Below are 20,323 nucleotides of genomic sequence, written 5' to 3' on the forward strand. Positions count from 1 at the left end.
CAAGGCGGCTAGATGTACTGTATGAGGACACATCTGTAGTCTGCAAACATAGGGCCTGATTCAGACCCACGAGCGAAGGAAAGTCCTTCGCTCGTTGTGTCTGATCAAAGGGGGCGTGCTGTTGATGTTGATTGACAGCACGCCCCCTTTGGTAGGCGTGCCGGGGGCGTGCCTCCCTGACGGGGGCGTTCCCACGGGAACGCCTCCCGTCAGAAGCCGGCCCACTGACATCACTAGTGATGTCAGTGGGAGTGATTTTGGCTCTGATAGAGCCAAAATCACTCCGGAGCTTGCGGTTGAAAACCTCAACCGCAGGCTCCGGCTCGCAGTTTCGATGGTCGCGATGGTCACGACCATCGCGGCCATCAAACTGCACGCTCGTATAGCCTGTGGGTGGTGACCCACAGCTATACGAGCGTCCAGGAGGACGCTCCATTTTCAGGGAGGCCGGCCCTCATTCAGAGCGTACGGCTCTGAATGAGGGCCATAGTCCAAAGTCTCTCTCTGCCTCCTGCAGAGTAACACTGGGATAATTAGCCTGGCCTGGCCTCTGGCTTCTCAATTGTCAGCTGTCCTGACACAGGCTCCGGCCTGGTCTTTAGCTGGCTGGCTGCCACAGCCTCAAAGTCTGGCCTGCTTCCTTGTAGTTAACATAGTTCAGCATACTCACATTCACACTGCTCAGTCCCAGAGTTTGATGGCCTTCCCTGTCTCCCACAGGTCTAGGCTCAGGCCTCCTGGCCCTCAATGGTTTTCTGGCACAATGAGCTCTGTCTGACTGGTCTGCCTCAGCCCTCCCTGGACCGAATCCACTGGGCAGCCCTTAGGTGAACTAACACCTGGCTCTAATTCCCTCCCGTGTGGTCGGATCCCTCCAGCCCCACATAGAATCCGTGGCTCCCAAACGCCATCTCTGGTGATCCTGTCACAGTACCCTAATTTTAGGAGAAACTTTGGGCCAATTGTGTGTGTGTGGGGGGGGGGGGTTATATAGTATAATATTTAGTAATTGTCCAAATTTTCAATTATTGTTAAAAAAAAAGTTGGGAGAGGGAGAGAGAGAGAGAAAAAAAAAAGAGACAGAGAGAAAGAGTACTCACTTTTTGGAAGGGGTCCAAGCTTGAAACCATATCTCTGCATGTGGTCTAATACAGCCTGCTTGTTTTCCTCTCTTCCCCAAAAACTCAGGTTGACAGGCATAGTAAAAGCATTGTGAGCACCATAAGGAACGATGCTAAAAAAAAGATAAATACATAATTAATTGAAGATATATCATTATAGAATTGCTAAACATCGCCGACTCCAATCATTATATTTTTTTTAGAAAAAGTTTGATATCAGAGGCAGGTGCGGCATGTTACATACTAGACCACTAAATACTGTATTGCTTTAAATATTAAATTACAGCAAGAGTAAAGCTCTGCAAAGCAGAGAATACAAATCCTATTTGTTCTAACTTTAAAATTCTATACGCTGCACTCTATGGCCAGCTGGCAAGTGCAGAAAATCAGATGGCCTCGTTAGAGCAAGATTTCTCCAACAGTGCACAGCTGCATTGCTGTAACCTGTATGCAGTGGCTGTAGCTGTAATGTCTAGGGTTAAAGTGACTACGGGCCTGATTCAAAGCTGTGCGGCATTGCGATGTTCACGAGTACGCACAAATACGCTGCTGTGAGTGAGACGGACGGTATCAGAAAGGTTGTGGAAAAGTGATGGACATTCCTGAGAGGGGACAGGGAGGTGGCAAAAAAATACAGGATAAAAATGGAGCGTTCAGTGGGCGTGCTACGGGAGTGTCCCGGGTGTATCAGAGCAAGCGGCTGTGTTCCCAGGCGCAGAGCTGCATGCATAGGAGGCCATGGTTAGACAGAGAAACTGCACCTGCCATAGGACTAGGAACTGCACCTGCCATAGGACTAGGGCAAGTTTCCAAGGTGCAACAGATGGTGGAATCTAAGGATGCACAGACGCTAAAAGTGGGCATCTCCGTGCTGCCACATTCAGCCGCACAGAGGTACGTGAGGGAAGGAGTTTGTGTGGCACTTGTATAGTCACAAATGTGTGATCGAAAATAGACTCTGCAGCGTGAGACTCAGATTCAGGCCCTATGTGTTGTTGTAGATAGAGGCAGCCAGAACAGGGAGGAACATGATATCACAGGACAGAGGACTAGTTATAGTGAAGGTGAGAAGTGGATTGAGTTGAGAGTACTTAGGGTTTGGGGTTGGGGGGGTGCATGTTTGCATGAGGTAAAATTAGACTGGAGAAACTAGCATTTACTAAACCTACTGAATCATTGACTGCCTAATACGCTCAGTCACCGCTCTCCTGCCCTACTACAGGATACAGCAACTCACAATGATTCCAGGAGACCCCTACAACTGTGCAAAGGATCATCTTGCTAATTGTGACTACCCCTTGTCAAGCCTGGTAAAATCCCTTTCATTTACTTGCTGGAACTCTCTATACCAGGCCTGGACAAGCTGTGGCTCTACAGCTGTTGTGAAACTACAAGTCCCAGCATGCCTTGTCAGAGTTTTAGCATTCCCTAATAGCAAAACTGTGGCAAGGCATGCTGGGACTTGTAGTTTCACAACAACTGGAGAGCCACAGGTTGGCCAGGCCTGCTCTATATGGTGCAATACTAACCCCGATACATTTAAACTCAGTGGGCTCTTTTCTATTGACAGGTGGACTAATTTATCCGTATTTAAATGGACACCCAAAGGGCCTGATTCAGAGCCGGACGCTATTTGCGCTCGCTCGTTCAGAAAAAAGGGGTGGCTATTCAAATGAACCGTTCGCTCTTTGCAATCTGTTCACGCCTCTAGGTCTGAACGAGCTAACAAAACTTGCGGTCGTTTTTTGGAAAACTACGCCCCCTGGCCGCTCGCATCCTACGTCATGTCCGCTATTTATTAGATTAATCGAGTACATCGACCAGCGTATGAACTGCTCGCTATTCTTGTGGTTGCTTTTTCCTACCGCAATCATGCGAGCAGTTCTGACTATAAACTAACCCAGTGACGTGGTCAATGACGCTGCTGTATTAATTATGCACACCCATAAAACGCCCATTTTTGACCTTTAAGCACGCCTGCATTCTGATCTCCACTCCCCGTTTTCAAGCACCTTCCCCTGTTACCACCCACATACGTCTCCTCTTGTCACTCAAAATAGCAGGCATTCGCTATTTAGCGAACAAACAATTTTCGGCCGCACTGACTGGTACGCACATGCGTATTACGATCCGTACGCATGCGCAGTTTTGCAAGCATCGCTCGGAACGAACGAACGTCCGCTTACGAGCAGCTCTGAATCAGGCCCAAAGGGTGCTACAATTCTCTAAGTTACATTCGTTGTAATATATTGTGCTTTTTAATTATCACTTTTCTTAACCACTTTACTGACTAGTTTCTTTCCCTCAATAAACACTCAGAAATTAAATTTTTTTATTTAATAAACATTAATATGTATATTTAAATTTTTTATTTTTAAAAAATATATACTCTGCTCTTACCCTTCAAAAGTTCCCTCCACTGTTCAGCTGCATTTCACAGCATTTCTCCTTATGCTGCAGCTTCTTGCTTGCAGGCCCGGCTCCTGTGATCCTCAGGAAACCGGGAATAGCCTGGTGCTGTAGAAGACTTGGAGACTGAAGTGTTCGCAGTGGAGAAGTGAGGCGAAAAGCCATGAAATGCTGCTGAACATCGGAGGGACTTTTGAGGGGTAAGAGTAGGGAAAGTATCAGCCGCTCAGTCCTGCAATTGCCCGATTCATGCACCGGACAGGCTCACGTTATAACCACCAGACCACAAAGGAGCTTAAACATTAACTGATTCGGGAAGAATACATCTCCCCTCTATGCTACATGGTAAAAGCAACAACAAAGTTGTTGATATTTAATTGCTATTGTGGTCGCATACCGTGCAACCATGTCATCCCACTGCTTGCCCGGCTTTTAAAGTGGAAATCTCTGCTCTCCCGGCCACCGTAGCGGTCTGTGACACCGGTGGCCCTGTAAAGTACTTACATAGTGACACAGGGCACGTGGGGGAAAGGGAAGGTAGTGAAGCAATTAGGACCTATTGACACTGGAGTATACCACCACTCAGAAATGCCATGGGGGGGGGGAATCTGTGTTACTGGGGGTGGGAGGTAATTTTACAATGGGAGACTATTACCTCTTTTCCACCAAAAACCCAGCTAAACCTGTGAGGTCATAAAAAGTGGGAGGTGAATGCTCCACAACCACCAATCCTCTCATTTTAGGCATGATCCAGGTCAGATAACCTGGGTTGCACAGTTTACACTGCACCATTACCTGGGTCCATCCTGGGTCCAACCCTGGTAGCTACCTGGGTTGGATTGCAGGGTCACTTGACCCAGGTTATTTTTCAGAGACCCTTTTACACTGAGCTGCGACCTGGGTAGACCCAGCAAAAACCCAGGTTTTTGCTCTGGTGTAAAAGGGGTATATGAGGCATAGAGGGGGTGTATGATGTAGGCATATTTTTTTTTCCCAATAAAATATTTAAATACGCTATTAAAATTTTTTATCATGATTCAGAGCTCAGCTAACAGACACACTCACCCTTCAACCTTTGCTAACTTCCGGTCCATGATCTGGGCCAAGGCGGCAGCTAGTTCTTTCTTGATGTGACCAACCTGTTCCCCGTTTACATTGTTCACCTTCACTGCATTCTTGTCGTATTGGTTGTGTGGCTCTCGCTGAAGAGCAACCATCTCATTATTGTTCACCTGTAACAGATGAAGTAGTTTTATAGTTTACCTGTAAGAAATGAAGGGATGGGTCTTCACTTCAGCAATATATCTCCTCTACCATAACTACCACAGTACGCAAGAAATAATTATATGGGCTGTTACATTCCAGAATGAGGTCACCATATTGTCTGTACCTGCACATTGGTCGGTAGACATAGAATATTGCTTTCAACTGGCTGATTGGAGGAAAATCCCATTAGTGTGGAGCGGCAAATACTCTATGTTTTTTTTTATGTAAGATGTATTAAGAAAACTGTAAATTCTGGGAACATAAAACAGTATTGTGCAGACTGCTATATACATTACCCCTATAAAGGAACCAACTTGAGATCCACAAGATCACTGTGTATATATTTTATCTTACGACTGGTTATTTGGCATTATATATTAATTACATTGTAAGCGTGTTGTGCTGCTGCTTTGACATGCAAAATAAAGGTGATTTGACAACTGCAGTTTTATGATTATACTAACTGAACTGCTGCCTCCTAGAAATAGTAGTTGTGCAATTAACAAAATGTTAAAATTCACTGACAGTAGTGCAGTTAATGGACACCAGAATCAAGTGGACTACTCTGGGCAGAACTCCTCTTTTTATACATGGCATAAGGAACGCTTGTTTGGAGAATTGTTTCCCATACAAAGGGACCACCATAATGGATTGGGCCTGCACAGTCCTTGTCCTGGACTAATCAATTTGAGTTCCTGCCCATTACTATTAGATTATATTTTCTGGAGTCCATTGAAGATCTACATTTCTATTGATGGTGTCATAATTTTAAAGAGGGGTATCCAATTAGATGCGATAACCTGATCTCTCACGTAAATCCGCGGTCACATGGTACAATATTTGTGAGAGAACTTTTCTCCCTATTCTATTACATGCATTTTGAGAAAACTTCGTAATTTTTCTCATGAGAATTTTTCTCCAATTTTCGTTTTCTCAAGAAAAGAAATCTCCATAGTAAATCACTGGCTTTTCATGGAAAAGCTATCCAATTGCAATCGAGCGAGAATTGTTTGGGGGTTTGGGCTGGTTTTAACAGCAATTTCTATTCACCACCTCTGAGCAGGTGTTAAGTTGTGCAAAACCCCTATTTTTAGCTAAAAATGTCGGGACCTGGTGCAGAACCACTGGGACACCCTACTTAATGACTAATTAGGCAAAAAATATTTTTTAATAAGCTTAATTTGACAAATAAGGACATGCCATTTTTGGGGTGAAAGTGCAGGAAAAGGAGTTAATTGATGTGGGTATATGGGGGTGCGGTATGAGTGGGATATGTGTATTTAAGATTGCAGGTGGGTGTTCGAGGCGTATTTTGAAGGTGTTTTAAAAGTGGCTTAAAATTACCCAAATATATCAATTTTTATGCACCCCCAATTTACATAGAACATCAATTTTGCAAGAAAACACTTGCTTTCTTTCATTATTTGACTATAGTCATTTCCACCTCACCTTTGTGACTCGGGCAAGGTCATATCTATCTAGCCACTTCATCTATAGCATCCAAACATGGTGCATACAGTGAATATACTAAAGTGGAATAAACGTTTTCAGAGAAAATTATGCAATGTTGTGAACTGTGCAGGCAAGCAGTGGAAACACGCTGGTCAAAATGGTGCAAGGACTACTCCCCAGTAGCCATTAAATAGTGGGAGGTAATGGAGGGAAAGCGAGAAGTTCCCACTCTCCAATCACCCGACTGGTCTCTATTTGGGAGATCTTTACAGAAGCTCGCTTGCAATTGGATTCCATGAAAACTACGAAACCGATAGTAGTAGTATTCTCGCTATAGACAACGAAAACGAAATCGGGAGAATAGCGGAAATATTTGTTGTCTCATTGAAAAGGTTTAAAATTATTTATTGTAATATATGCATGTGCAATAAAATTTTATATCTACAAGCCATTCTGAGTACTTTATTGAAGCAGTTAAGAAATTTAATTTTAATACTCAGTGCAGCGATTGTTTGATGTTTTTTATCCAATTCTTATGCTTGGTACACACTATGCCATATGTCGTTCAATCAGCCAGCGAACAACATATCGCATCGGCGGGTGTGTATAGAAGATATGTCTGTGAACAACATCGTTCACACACGTAACGCATCGGTCCTGTAGCAATCTAGTTGTGTGTGCGGGCAACCCGCCAACCACCCGTACACTGGCTGCAGGGACCTTCGAAAAAGGGCTGGCAAATTTAAATGCCTGCCCAGTTGTAATGTCAGTAAACATACATCGAGCGGCAGATTGGTAAGCGTGTATTGGCTTATAAATCGGCTGCTCAGTCTGCGGATCCCTGGGTCGGTGGACAAGTCGCCCAGGTGTGTACCAAGCCTTCGGCATTAAAAAGTAAGTACCTCTTCACTTGCAGCAGGTATTAATATCATTACTGTGCAACTACTTTTATTTTTTCTACTTTAGCGCTGTAACAAACTAAAAAATTAACTCACCACTCAGTTTGAATTATTACCATCACAAACCTATGCACAACATAATCCATCCAAAATCTATGACTAACTTGATTATAGAGACCACAAGATCAGTGATTGTGCTGAGTGACAAAATCTGTGGGTCCCAGGGACCCTCCACTTTAAAAAATGGAGTCCTACCTGACCATTTATGGGTCCCATCATAATTTATGCTTTAAAGCTTCCCATATGCCCCTCAGACCTCTCCACACATACACCTTAAAAAGCCCATCTGATACCCGCAACAGCATCTGACATCCCCACATACCCCTTAAATGCATACTTAATGCCTACATGTGATATGACTCTACACAAACGCCATAGAAAATAAGGCAGGGCTTGACAAAACCCAGGGGCCAGGTCGCCATGGCGACCAGATTTGGCTGCCTGGCGATCAGATTTTCAGCAACCCCCGGGCCCTGTAGTGCAGACCGCGAGCGCAGTCCACACTACAGAGCAACAAACACACAGCTGCCAGCGGCGGCTGTATGTTTGTTATAGCAGCCGATGAGAGTCAGACAGACTCTCATTGGCTGCTGCATCGTCCACGGAGTGAGCCTGCTGGAGCTCACTCTAGAGCTCCGCCTTCCGGCTCACCACGCAGCAGGTGATGTGAGAGACGTCATGATGTCTCTCCCATAGTGCAGAGAAGGCCTGGAGGAGCGGACAGCGGCGGTCGTCAGCAGGAGCGTGCATCAGGTAAGTTGCATTTTTTTTTTCTTTTAAGGGGCACTGCATGGGGGGTGGCCGCTACTGGGGGCACTGCATAGTTTGGGTGGCCGCTACTGTGGGGGCACTGCATAGGAGGGGGTGGCCGCTACTGGGGGCACTGCAGAGGGGGGACTACTACTGGGGGCACTGCAGAGGGGGGACTACTACTGGGGGCACTGCAGAGGGGGGACTACTACTGGGGGCACTGCAGAGGAGTGCCCAAAGCATATTCTTGCATCTGGGCCCACCACTCTCTAGTTATACCACTGCCGGTGGTGGTTTTGCTTGCCCGGGGTTTTTTGGCTGCGGAGGGGTTGTCTTTCTGGGGGTTGGCTGCTCAATAATGTGGCTATGGGAGGGTGGTTTACCTGGGTTACCCCGTTAGTGGTGTGGCCATGGGGGTTGGTTGCCCGGGGCGTAGGTGCTCAGTAAAGCTGCCCTGGGGGTAAGGGGGGAGGTTTGGCTCCTACACTTTCATCCTGGCTCCTAGATTTTAGAAAAATTTGCCCTGAAATAAGGCATTAGGTAATAAGAGGCAAATTCATCAATTAATGTGTGTGTTATATTTCAGATAACAACAGTTTTCAAAGGTGGTAAGTAAATATTAAATATACTGTATACAGGGGACCACAGCAGATATTTGAGATATCTGCTACAATCCCCTAGTCTTCACGTTAGGACAGGCAAGGGGCAGGGCGCCTATCATAAAGGGACACTTCAGTGTGTGCCGAAGGCTTGCGCCCAAAAAAGGGGCATGGTCACTCACAAAAGGGGACGTGTCCTTGAGATGCACCCCCTTTTCATCACTGTAGGGGGTGTGCCCAGCACTCACGGAGATGCTGGGCTGCACCCAAGCTCTCCCTGCAGTGTGAAATAGATGCCGTACCATGCCGGGCACAGCGGGCTGGCAGGTGGGGACATCTGTTTTTGCTTTTCATTGTATAGTGTCCCTTCACATTACGTCACACAGTAGTGCCCTCTATTTACGTTACACCACAATAGTGCCCCTTTCAACACATTATTCCACGCAGTAATGCCCTTTACACATTATGCCATGCAATAAAAATGTATTCCAACAGATAGAAAGCTCTCTCCATATGTGCAAGTGTAACTCCAAGGTCAAAGGGCAGAATTGATTGCATGCAAAAAGTCCTCAGCAGTATTAATATAAGCAGAATAATCTTGCATACATGAAATCTCCAGCAGGATTAGTATAAGCAATGTCTGTTAGGTGTCAAGCAGTTAATTGGTCTTAGAAACAGTTACATCTATCATTGTGGATAGTCAGTATCAATAGTGCCATGTATTACCCATATCTGTTCTGTGATCGCGTCTGGAGCCGGGGGAAACCCCTCTTGCTGCTGTTGCTGATAAGCAGTGTCTTAAGCTGGGAGAACCCCCTCTTGCCGATGCAGATGGTAAGTGGCGCTTGGAGCCGGGGGAATCCATCTTGCCGTTGCTGTATGTGGAAGCCTGGGGGCTGGGGATAGCACTGCACCCCTTCAAGATAGCGCTGTCGTCATTCTAACCTTGCGCCAGCCGCGAGCCAATCGAAGCTTGGGGACCGACATCTGCTGCTGATTGGCTGCCGGTCTGCAAGCTCCAGTTGGCTAGCGACCAGTGTCTATTTGAATGAAAGCGCTGTTTTTTAATCTGCAGGGCGGGTGTGCCGGGTCCCTGGGGACGCGATGTGCTGCGGCCAATCCCTGACAGCCTATCAGGGATTGTCCACAGCACAGTGCATCCCCAGGGACCCAGCCACTTTTTAAAAGTGTCCCCTGTCTGCAATACCAAGTAAAATACGCGCTATATCGCGTATTTGCGATCACTGGCCCCTCCAAGTTACAGGCCCCTCCAACCGCTCCCACTGCAACACAATGGGACAGACCTTAGCCGGGGAACTGCTGTGTGTCAAGAAGGGCAAGTAAATACAGTAAGGAAGGGGCAGGACAAAGTGGGGAGGAGCAACAGGCTAACTGAGGTGTCCAAGCCCTTCTACTAGTAGTAATATATATATATCGCTTTTACAATTTTAAAAACATGTTTATGTGAACATCTGCTAATATAAGTATAAAATAATTAATGCAATAAGCATAGACAAGAATGGAGTAGCACTTGCTTCTCATTAGTGTTCCCGCTAGGCTGTTTTAGTAGGGTGCCACGACCTATCCGATTTCAAAACTCCAAAACGTGCTCTGCCCTTCTTGCGGCACCCTGCTGAAACAGCCTGCTGGGTGTGCTAGCTGCCGTCTGCACTTGCGGGCCATAGTGTCCTGTGGGGAGGGCAGGAGTTGAGGTGCAGCGCTCACCGCTGATGCATAGATTCCAGTATCTACTCACAGTGAGGTGAAAGGTTGAAGAACAGTCCAGCATGCCCATAAGTGCTGGGCATGCCCCAAGAGTAATGAAAAGGGGGAGCGTCTTAAGGATATGCCACCACTCCCTTATTGGGCACGTGCAAGAGCGCCCTTTTTACGGTTCAGCGTCATGCCCCAAGCTGGCCCTAGATGACCACTACTCATTATACTATTCCCCTGATAAAATCGCCACAGGCAATGAAAAGTGTTCTGGTACAATATTTATTAGGATTTGATCTACACATATGTAGTAATATTTTGCCATTTAATGTAACACTGTAGAGCTCACTACTGGATTGTGAAGACATATTAAAGTGAAGCACAGAGCCAAATAGTGATGCAGATTCTCTATTGGATCATGGCTGTGTGTGGCGAGATTAAACGTTCGGACTGATATTACCAGCTTGTCCATTTACCATCTTACTTTAGCCTATGATGGCTTTAGCGAGTGACCAGGTGATGGTCGCGATGGTCGAGACCATCACGCCCATCGGGGCTTGCGACGAAACCCTTGGGGTCGGGTCTCTTCTCCCGCAAGCCCCAGGTAGCTTCCTGCTCTAACAAAGCAGGAAGCTACCTACTGACAACACTGCTAATGTCAGTAGAGCCGCCTACAAAATGGCAGGCATTCCTTCAGGAACGCCTCCGTTTGTCCGGTCGCCCCCCCATCCCGCTTACAAAAACGGGGCGAGCTGTCGATCAACATTGACAGCTGCCCCGTTTGTAGTGAGCCCCGGAGCGAGATAATTTCTCTCTCGCTCCGGGGCCTGCGCACGCGCTGTGCCCCACCATCGACCCCCTTGCGAGCGGGTCTGAATGAGGTCCTATATTTTATGCTTCAATGATTGAACAAACCACCTGCTCATTTCTATATATACACTTATATAGCCACTCTTGCTAGACTAATTTGGAGAAAAATAGAACAAATCGGATTTACTTTCATTTGGAGCATAATGTTTGTACAATATTCATCTGGCAGTAGCAATGGCCAAAAAAGAGCAAATAACTGTACACCTGGGCAAACCATGTGGCAATGCAAGGGGTGCATAGCATTTATTTGTTTTGCATGCAGGGTAAATACTGGATGCTTTTGCATGTAGCCCACAAATACTGGACAGCTTTATTTTTACAGTGCAATTTAAATTTGAGTTTGGACATGACCCTCTCTAATCTAAATCTGTCTGGACATTTTAAATCTACCCACCTGCAGTGCTACATGGTTTTGACTATGTGCAAAGTTATACTGCTTTTATACCTAATTCCGTGTCTGACCCGGAGGTTGGAACAGGGTTCCAAACCGGACCAGACCCGGAATTTATCCGGCGCCGACCCAGGAAATTCCAGAGTTGGCACCGTTCACACCGGAGCAGGGTCTGCAATGACGCTGCTCTTCTGGCATGGAAGTGGATGCTTGGAGATGATAGGATGCAGCGCACTCCAGGTCATAATGACCCGGATTGCGCCGTTAACACCGCAGGGTTTCACAGGTTATTCCCGTGTTAAACCCTGCAAGTTACCTGGGTTGGATTGCCGGGTCACTCAACCCAGAAATCCAACCCTCTCTCTTTTTACACCGAGGAGCTACGTAGGTTAACACTGCAATAACTCTGATTTTAGTTCTGGTGTAAAAGGGGTATGAATGTCAGATCGTAGTCGCCATTGACTGCAATCTGCAGCACTAATTAGTCTACTGCAGGAGAATTCTGTGAATTATCCTGCAGTACGCCATTAGTATATAGCAATTAACCATAAAATTATGCAGAAACTGCAAGTTGTACGTAATTTTAGGAAAAAAAAAAAAAGATTGATAAATAGGCCCCATTGTGCTAGTGCTATTCTGGGACTTTAACTGTGATTATACTATTTTTTCTAATCTTAATATTAGCAACATAGTAATAGATCGAGTAACACTTTCTGCAACTTTGTTAAGCAATAAATATGTTAGGATCAGGACAATATTTTCCCCTAGTTTTACATGTACTATATTGACGCTTCTATTAACAATTTACTATAAGTAAATATAACATGTCTCCAACAGCTTAATATGGTTTAGTATGGAGTAATAAAAAAAAAAACTTTTCTAAACGTGATTTTTATCATTTGTACTCTCCTATTTGCATTACATTTGTGTAGCAAGTTTAGAATTGATAATTCAATGCTGCTTACAAAACAATATAGAATGGTTTCTTTAATCTTATATTTAGATTTTTAGTACATATTAAAACACAAAGCTCTCTCCAAACGTGACTAATTATTAGCATGACTGTGAAACCAATAGGTTACTACAGTCATATATAATTACTATTTTAATAATTTCTTGTGAATTAAAAAAAATATTTTACAACAATATTAAAAGTAATTTAAGAGTAGAAAAGGACCTTTAAAACGCACAAAGGCTAGCAATTGTTTATTCATCACTCCGATAGGTGGACTGACTTTTACATTGCACCTCTAGAACAGTGGTTCTCAAACTCTGGGCCTGATTCAGAGCCGGACGCAATTAGCGCTCGCTCGTCCAGAAAATAGGGGTGGCTATTCAAATGAACCGTTCGCTCTTTGCGGTCTGTTCACGCCTCTAGGTCTGAACGAGCGAACAAAACTTGCGGTCGTTTTTTGATAAATACGCCCCCTGGCCGCTCGCATCCTACGTCATGTCCGCTATTTATTAGATTAATCGAGTACATCGACCAGCGTATGAACTGCTCGCTATTCTTGTGGTTGGTTTTTGCTACCACAATCATGCGAGCAGTTCTGGCTATAAAATAACCCAGTTACGTGGTCAATGACGCTGCTGTTTTAATTATGCACACCCATAAAACACCTGTTTTGACCTTTAAGCACGCCTGCGTTCGGATCTCCACTCCCCGTTTTCAAGCACCTTCCCCTGTTACCACCCACATACGCCTCTTTCGGTCACTCAAATTATCAGGCATTCGCTATTTTGCGAGCACATGAATTTCGACCACACTGACTGGTTCGCGCATGCGTATAACGATCTGTACGCATGCGCAGTTGGGCAAACATCGCTCGGAGCGGCTCTGAATCAGGCCCTCTGTCCTCAGGACCCCACACAGGTCACACTTTCCAAGTCACCTAGCAGGTGCACAGGTGTATTCATTACTCACTGACACATTTTAAAAGATCCACAGGTGGAGCTAATTATTTAATTTGTGATTCTGTGAGGAGACCTGGAAAACACGCACAGTTTGGGGACCAGAGGACAGATTTTGAGAACCTGTGCTCTAGAATAGGCCTCTGATAAAATGGCATTGCAGAGAAATGTGTCAGCCCATTCAAACTCTTTCTTGACTTTTTTTTTTACTGGAAAATCAGTGCAGCTGATATACGGCTGAAATGCCATTTGAATACAGTGGAAATGTCTAATCACCACACAAATGACAAAACATCTGAAATATTATATTGCCTATATAAGAGGAGAAAGGATCAGTTTCGACCTGAATTACTTTTCCACAATTATTGGAAATTACAACATTTTGTTCATTCAAGTGGATACTTATCTATAACAAAACAAATACAGGTCTCTATATATTGCACCTCTAGTTGGTGAAAAACATACGAGTCCTAGCAGGGTTTGGTACAAGACGCAGGCGCTCGGGATCCCGGTGGCCAGATTTCCGAAGCCGGCATCCTGACAGGATTAGGAAACCGACACTTGTTGGGTAAGTATCCTCCCGCTCCACTGCCTAAACCTAACCTCACCCCCCCACCTCCCCCCTTAGTGCCTAACCCCAGTACTTATCGTCGGGATGCCGATGCCGGGATTCTGAGAGGTGCTCGGATTCAGGTACCGGCATACTAAACACTGACATCCACACTATCTGTATTTTGACCACATCCCACCTAGCAGGAGTAAATGCACTAGGTATGGGCATCGGAAACCGATGGTTAGCAATCATTGATGTTATCGATTCAATGGAAGTACTTTTTTCCATCGAATACCGGGAATTCGATGGTTGCCAGCCATCAGATGCAGCTTTCCAATATCCATCCGATAGCTGGCTGCGGGGGTAAAGTACACACCGCTTTATGCTAGATGGAGAATAGATGCTGTGCACATGCACACGGCATCTATTCTCTGTGTAGTGGGGAGCATGCAGGCAGCCCAGCCTCTCGGGAGACAGTTCTGGACATGCCCCCTTAGTGATGTGAAAGGTGTTGCAAGGCTCCGCCTCCTGCCACTAGTCATTTAAATTATTTTGACCATTGAATTTTTTTGATGCGATGGTTAGTTACCATCACATTGAAAGTTTCAATGGTGGAAGTCCAGCCATCATTTGATGGTGAGTTTACGATGTCCATCCCTAATATGCATGCTTCTCCAAGTCTATGGGAGTTATTTATTATCAGGTTTTAGACTCATTAGTTAGAATTTATCACCACTTATTGAGGCAATAAGAAGTAATGTACTGCCGGGAAGTATGAAAAATCATATCCTGGGAAAGAGGCTAAAATGTGTAATGGTGATCTCTAACGCAATCACTTTATTTACATTTCGGGGGGCGACTGTGCTATTAAGCATGCGTGGTCTGATGACTGCACATGTGCGAATGGAGAGTACAACGTCTGTGATCTGTAGCCCATAGGCTGTAATGACTAACAATATCTGAAGATGGCATTATCTAGTGGGGCCAAGCTTGGAAAATTCAGTATTTAAGTAAACCTATGGGGACGGCTTTCACAATTAAAAACAGGGAATGGCAGCCAATACTCTGATATCTGCTGTCATTTACGCCATGTAAACCAGTGTAGGTAGAACTACATGTCTTTCTTATCCATATACTTACCACTCCTGCATAGTAACGCAGACCAACCACATTCCCTCTTAATGAGCCAAATAAAACTTGAGAATCCGAATCATCCTCTGCAGATGTAGAATCATCCGCCGATGTCGCGTTATCCTGTCCTGCATCAAAGAACATATTTGGGGGCAGATTCCCTGGAGAGAAGTGTAGTTTGGGGTTCCTATACCTGCCATACTGTAAGAACTGCAGGAATCGCCAATCTGAGCCTCTGGTGAGATTACAAAATAAATAAGGAGGTGGTTAGACCAATTGTCAGATAGCAGAGAAGGCAAACTGTCATTGTACAGACTACAAGTCCCAGTATTCTGTGAGGCACAGTGTAAGGTCTTGCAACACCACTACCACATCCCCTGCCCCCCTCTAACACAGAAGGCACACACGATTACCTTGTAAATCCCCATGACATGGTGGCACGGAGCAGGTACAACAGGGAAAGAGGCCCGATGCCAGCTAATAGGGCACACGCTGCCCGCTGCACAGTAATCTCAGCACAGTCAGTGCCCGCTCTCACTACACAACCTCTTCCGGGTTCGCGCCTTTCGGCCAAACAGTTTCAGGCGTATCACACGTTCACCAATAGGAATTTGCTAGGGTAAGGGGTAACCAATGAGGAAGGCCAGGGGGCGGGGCTGTGTTCAGGTAGGGCCTTCACGTGGTGTGTACTCATTATTATTATTATTATGATCTGATGATGACAGATGGAGAAGTATAATGAGCAGAGGGCGGGCACAGTACAGGTAGTACATCTACGGAAGGGGATCATCTATCCACAATCCTGTCAGTCGCTGACAAAACGGAAGGGGATGAGGCAGCTGCTGTCACACTTAGATGAGAGGAATGTGAGGAGACAGCCTGGCACACGCAGGTAGGGGGAGGGCTGTAACATCTCCCTCCACGTCTCCCCTGGTAACAGCTATCACACACATACACCTAGGCGGGGAGCCGTTCCGGAGTGCGGAGGGTTCCGGTTTTCATAACGTGGCTAGAAATACTACAAAGTTTCCGATCTGAGAAATGATCCATAAAACCCATCTCACTGTTACATGACCCGGTAATAATACATATAAATGAATAAATAATATGGGGAGCGTCCCTTCATATTGCTCTGCCTCGCAGGACAGCACAAACCTCCATTTATATTTCCTGCTCGGTGCCCATTATTCTGTCCCCCGGCTGTGTAGGGGTTAAGCGCTAGGCGGCCAGCCCCGGGTCATGTGACACACAGGGTAATGATTGTCACATGCTGCACTAGGAAGAGGACCCTGCTGCACTCACATAACCTACACCCATCACCAAGCGGTGAGGACCCCTCCGTGCAGGCGTTAGAATGAGGAGCCCAGGGGTGTAGGGGTACAGGGTAAGGCTGGTGCCAGGTCTGTGGGTGTTGGGGCTCCCCAATATCTGTGCTGCCACTATTCATTGCTAGGTATGGCATTTCTTATTTATGTTTGGGTTAGTGGGGTTACTGGGGGGTTTTAGCAGAGGGTGGGGGACTGTGTGCCTGATTCAGAGCCGGACGCTATTTGCGCTCGCTCGTTCAGAAAAAGGGGCCGGATATTTAAATAGAGCGCTCGCTCTTTGCGGTCTGTTGACGCCTCTATGTCTGAGCGAACGAAACATGCGCTCGCTATTTTGTAAAAACGCCCCCTGGTCGTTCGCATCATACGTCATCTCCGCTATTTATTAGATTAATCGAGTACATCGAAAGGCGTATGAACTGCTCGCAGTGGGCTAAGGGACAACCAAGTGACGTGGCCGATGACGCTGCTTTGTTAATTATGCACACCCTTAAAACGCTCGTTTTGACCATTTGGCACGCCTGCTTTCAGATCTCCACTCCCCGTTTTCAAGCACCTTCCCCTGTTACCACCCACAAACGCCTCATCCTGTCACTCAAATTAGCACTCGCTATTTTGCGAACACACGATTTCCGACCGCACTGACTGGTTGGCGCATGCGCATTACGACCCATACGCATGCGCAGATGTGCGAACATCACTCGGAGCGAACGAAAGGGCGCTTACGAGCGGCTCTGAATCAAGCCCAGTGTGCAATCTCTGTGTGCACATATCTCCAGTCAAATGGTGCACAATGATTACTCTAATACACATATCTCTCTGAAAATGGTGCCGGCGCAATTTGACTTCTGCAGCAGTTTCCGCAAAGTAAAGGTGCGCACACACTACACGACTTGCAAACGACACGATGGTCGTCCAGATATCGAGCGTCGTTCGGTCGTGTCATCGTAAACTACATATTGTTAAACATATCGCCTGGTTGTTCGGTAGAGCGTACACCTCACAATTTGCTGTAAATCGTTAATGAGATTGTCCGATTGAGCTGTTTGTAGGGACGACCTGATGATGCGTGGAATGACGCAGCGGGAGCGCGCATAGTACATATACACTTGACGGTTTGAACGATTTGTCGTTCCGATGCGTCGGAATTGGGCACTCATCTAGTGTGTACGCACCTTAAAGGTGCGTATCCACTACACAAGTGTAGAACGTCTGTACGATTACAACATTGTAATCGTGCAATCGTTCATCATCCTTCATCCTGTGCAGTGGATTATGTGCTCACACTGAACGATATGTCGTTCAGTGCAGGCACCCTCCCTCATCCCCGAACATTCACGACCTGACGATCTCGTCAGGTTGGCCTGCATGTTCAGACGATGACAGATGCCAGCAACGACCAGCAGGAGCGCGCTTCGCTGGTCGTTGCCGGCATAATTACTGCACGATTAATGAACGATAACGATGTAAACATTCATTTTAATTGTGTAGTGAATATGCCCCTTAAGTGTAGTCAATGGCTGCAAGGTGAGCGATGTGGGTCCCCATTCACTCCCACTCTCATTATAGATCTGCCGCTCCCCCCAATCTTTCTAAAATGTTGTCCCCTATGAAGCAGTGAGAAGATACTTTGATATTGTTGTAAATGTTTTCTTCTACTTCAGAGTCCATAGGGTATCCACAGGATACCTTGGGGTATAGGTGTGACGTCAGTCGCAGGGCACCAAAGAGTTAAGCTTTCAGCCTCCCAGGATGCACTAGGTCCCCCTCCTATACCCCGCCCCCGAGCCAAGGCACCTCAGTTTAGTTTGGTGCCCGGCCGGAGTCGGGTGCACCTGTTGGAGTGGGGGCTAGAAGAGCCCCTGAAGCTTTTTCTTCATGCAGCTGTGGCTGCACATCTGGATGAACAGCATGGACAGTCAGTCCTGACGTCCATGCTGTCTTCCCTACACCCCGCCGGTACCAGAACGCCGGTACTGATCCGGGGATGCTGGTGGGCATCTGGGGTCACAGCTAGCGGTGACCCCAGATGTTCCGGACCATTGCCGGATTCAAGGGGGACAGAGGTAAGCAGCGGGGTCCCGCGGTGGGTCCCCGCTGATCACATGGTCCTAAGTCCCCAGGCAGGGGGCTCCCTGGGGACTGGCTGCAGCGTGGAGCCAGGCGACCAACCTGCGCTTCCACTACCCCCTGGGACAACGGACCGCAGCAGAGCGGTAGCGCGGCGGCGTCCAAGGGGTTAAATGCATGCCAGGGGAGCGCGCCTTCCCTGTCTCACAGCCGGCGCCTCCCCCGCTGCACACAGCCCTCTCTGCACTGTGCTGACTGGCCCTGTGTCAGCGCTCCTCCCCCAGGCCAGCCTTCTCTCTGCTCCTCGGCGGCCATCTTTTCAGAAGCATGGTGAACGCTGCTGGAAGCCTGCATTGGAAGCATCGTGGTCTGGGTCCCCCCGCATACCTCTCCTCCGCTGTGGTCAGGTCTGTGTATGCAGCGCTGTGTCCTACTAGGCCCTGTCTCTGTGTAGTTGAGTGATCAGCGCTGTTAGTGCAGGAATTGATTTTCTTTGCATTGTATGTGACTGTGCTAGCGCTGCTGCCTGTAACTTTTCTTCTCAAGACTGTCAGCTTTATTACTGTCCCTGTTCTTTCTGCTAAGCCCTTGCGGTGCGGTGCTGCAGGGTGGTCTCTCGCCTATTTTATATATAATTGGTGAGAGGGGTCACATACGTGGTGCCATCATGTCTGAAAGTGATTTTCCCCTCCGGCTACAGTGTACCACGTGTAAAGTACCGTTAGCGGAGGGGGAGGGTAGCGCGGAGGGCCTTTGCCGGCAGTGTTTGTCCATGGCGCGGCCTCTTACGGTTACAGCACCGGTACAGGAGCCGCCCTGGGCTTGTTTCGCTCAGGCGCTAACAGCTCTAGTGGGCCAGTTAGCTCCGCAGCCCGCGTTTACGCCGATGGGTTTGTCCCAGCAGTCTGTGGTGTCGTCACCCATGCAGGGTTTCCCACGACAATTGGTGGTACCCCACAGTCTCCCTATTTCCCCGCTCCCGGTTTCTCAGGAGCCAGCGTGGGTTAACTCCCTGACGAGTTCTGTACAGCACTTGTCGGATGTGTTGCAAGGGGAGTCTGTGATGCGGCCTCATAAACGGCCGGTGGCGTCTCTGTCCGCTTCTTATGAGGATGACGAAGGGACGTCTGATGATGGGGAGATTCTGGATCCTTACGATCAGGAACCTCTCCATACTAAGGACGCTGATGCTAAGTCCAAAGTATATATTCCTGGACTTATTCGGGCGGTCCGCACAGCCTTGGTGATTGAGGACGAAGTTCCCCCAGCGGCTAAGTCTAAGTATGCCTTTTTCAAAGACGTGAAGGGTGATGCCACAGTCTTTCCTCTTTCGGGTCAGTTGGTGGACCATTTAGAGGAGGCGTGGAAACAGCCTGGCAAAAGATACCAGCCGCAGCGACGTCTGGCGGTGGCTTATACGTTCGCGGATAATTATTTTGCTAAGTGGGAATCCCCCCCACAGGTGGATTCTCACGTGACCCGTCTTGTCCGTAGTGCCACATTGCCGATGCCATCCATGTCCTCCCTTAAGGATGCTACGGACCGCAAGGTGGAAATCTGCCTGAAGTCCGCTTATTCCCTTGCGGGGGGGGGTAGCACGGCCGGCTATGGCCATTTGCTGGGTTGCCAGAGCGATGGAGCGCTGGGTGGATTCATTAGAGGCTTCTTTTGATTCCGACTGTCCGGCCGAACAGGCGGAGTTGATTGGCAATCTCCGTGATTCGGCCACCTACATCAACGAGGCAGCTCTAGACATTAGTACTCTGGTGTCTAGAATTTCTTCAGCAGCAGTAGCTGCTCGTC

At 47.2% G+C, this 20,323-nt stretch overlaps 2 protein-coding genes across 11 annotated transcripts in view; one reads left to right on the forward strand and one right to left on the reverse strand.

The window, feature by feature from the left end:
• The window catches only part of HLTF (helicase like transcription factor), a 121,945-nt gene extending 106,290 nt beyond the window's left edge, over window positions 1-15,655 (reverse strand). For all 3 annotated transcript variants that reach the window (XM_088472050.1, XM_088472049.1, XM_088472048.1), the window contains exons 1-4: window positions 15,539-15,655; window positions 15,135-15,360; window positions 4,596-4,762; window positions 1,101-1,234 (exon numbers count right to left, since the gene is read on the reverse strand). In XM_088472050.1, the coding sequence (XP_088328176.1) occupies window positions 1,101-1,234; window positions 4,596-4,762; window positions 15,135-15,360; window positions 15,539-15,558 (547 nt within the window). In that variant the 5' untranslated portion in view covers window positions 15,559-15,655. The remainder of the gene's footprint in view (window positions 1-1,100; window positions 1,235-4,595; window positions 4,763-15,134; window positions 15,361-15,538) is intronic.
• A 199-nt stretch (window positions 15,656-15,854) lies between these two features.
• HPS3 (HPS3 biogenesis of lysosomal organelles complex 2 subunit 1) overlaps window positions 15,855-20,323 on the forward strand; it is an 85,674-nt gene continuing 81,205 nt past the window's right edge. For 2 of the 8 annotated variants that reach the window (XM_088472051.1, XM_088472059.1), the window contains exon 1: window positions 15,896-16,017. Coding sequence is in view for 1 of the 8 variants with exons in the window: in XM_088472058.1 (XP_088328184.1) it covers window positions 16,382-16,451 (70 nt within the window). In the remaining 7 variants the exon portion in view is untranslated. The other 6 variants (XM_088472055.1, XM_088472056.1, XM_088472058.1 and 3 more) reach the window with 6 other exon arrangements.

This window comes from Taudactylus pleione, unplaced genomic scaffold, assembly GCF_031769625.1.
Source record: "Taudactylus pleione unplaced genomic scaffold, aTauple2 ptg000120l, whole genome shotgun sequence".
NCBI lineage: Eukaryota > Metazoa > Chordata > Amphibia > Anura > Myobatrachidae > Taudactylus > Taudactylus pleione.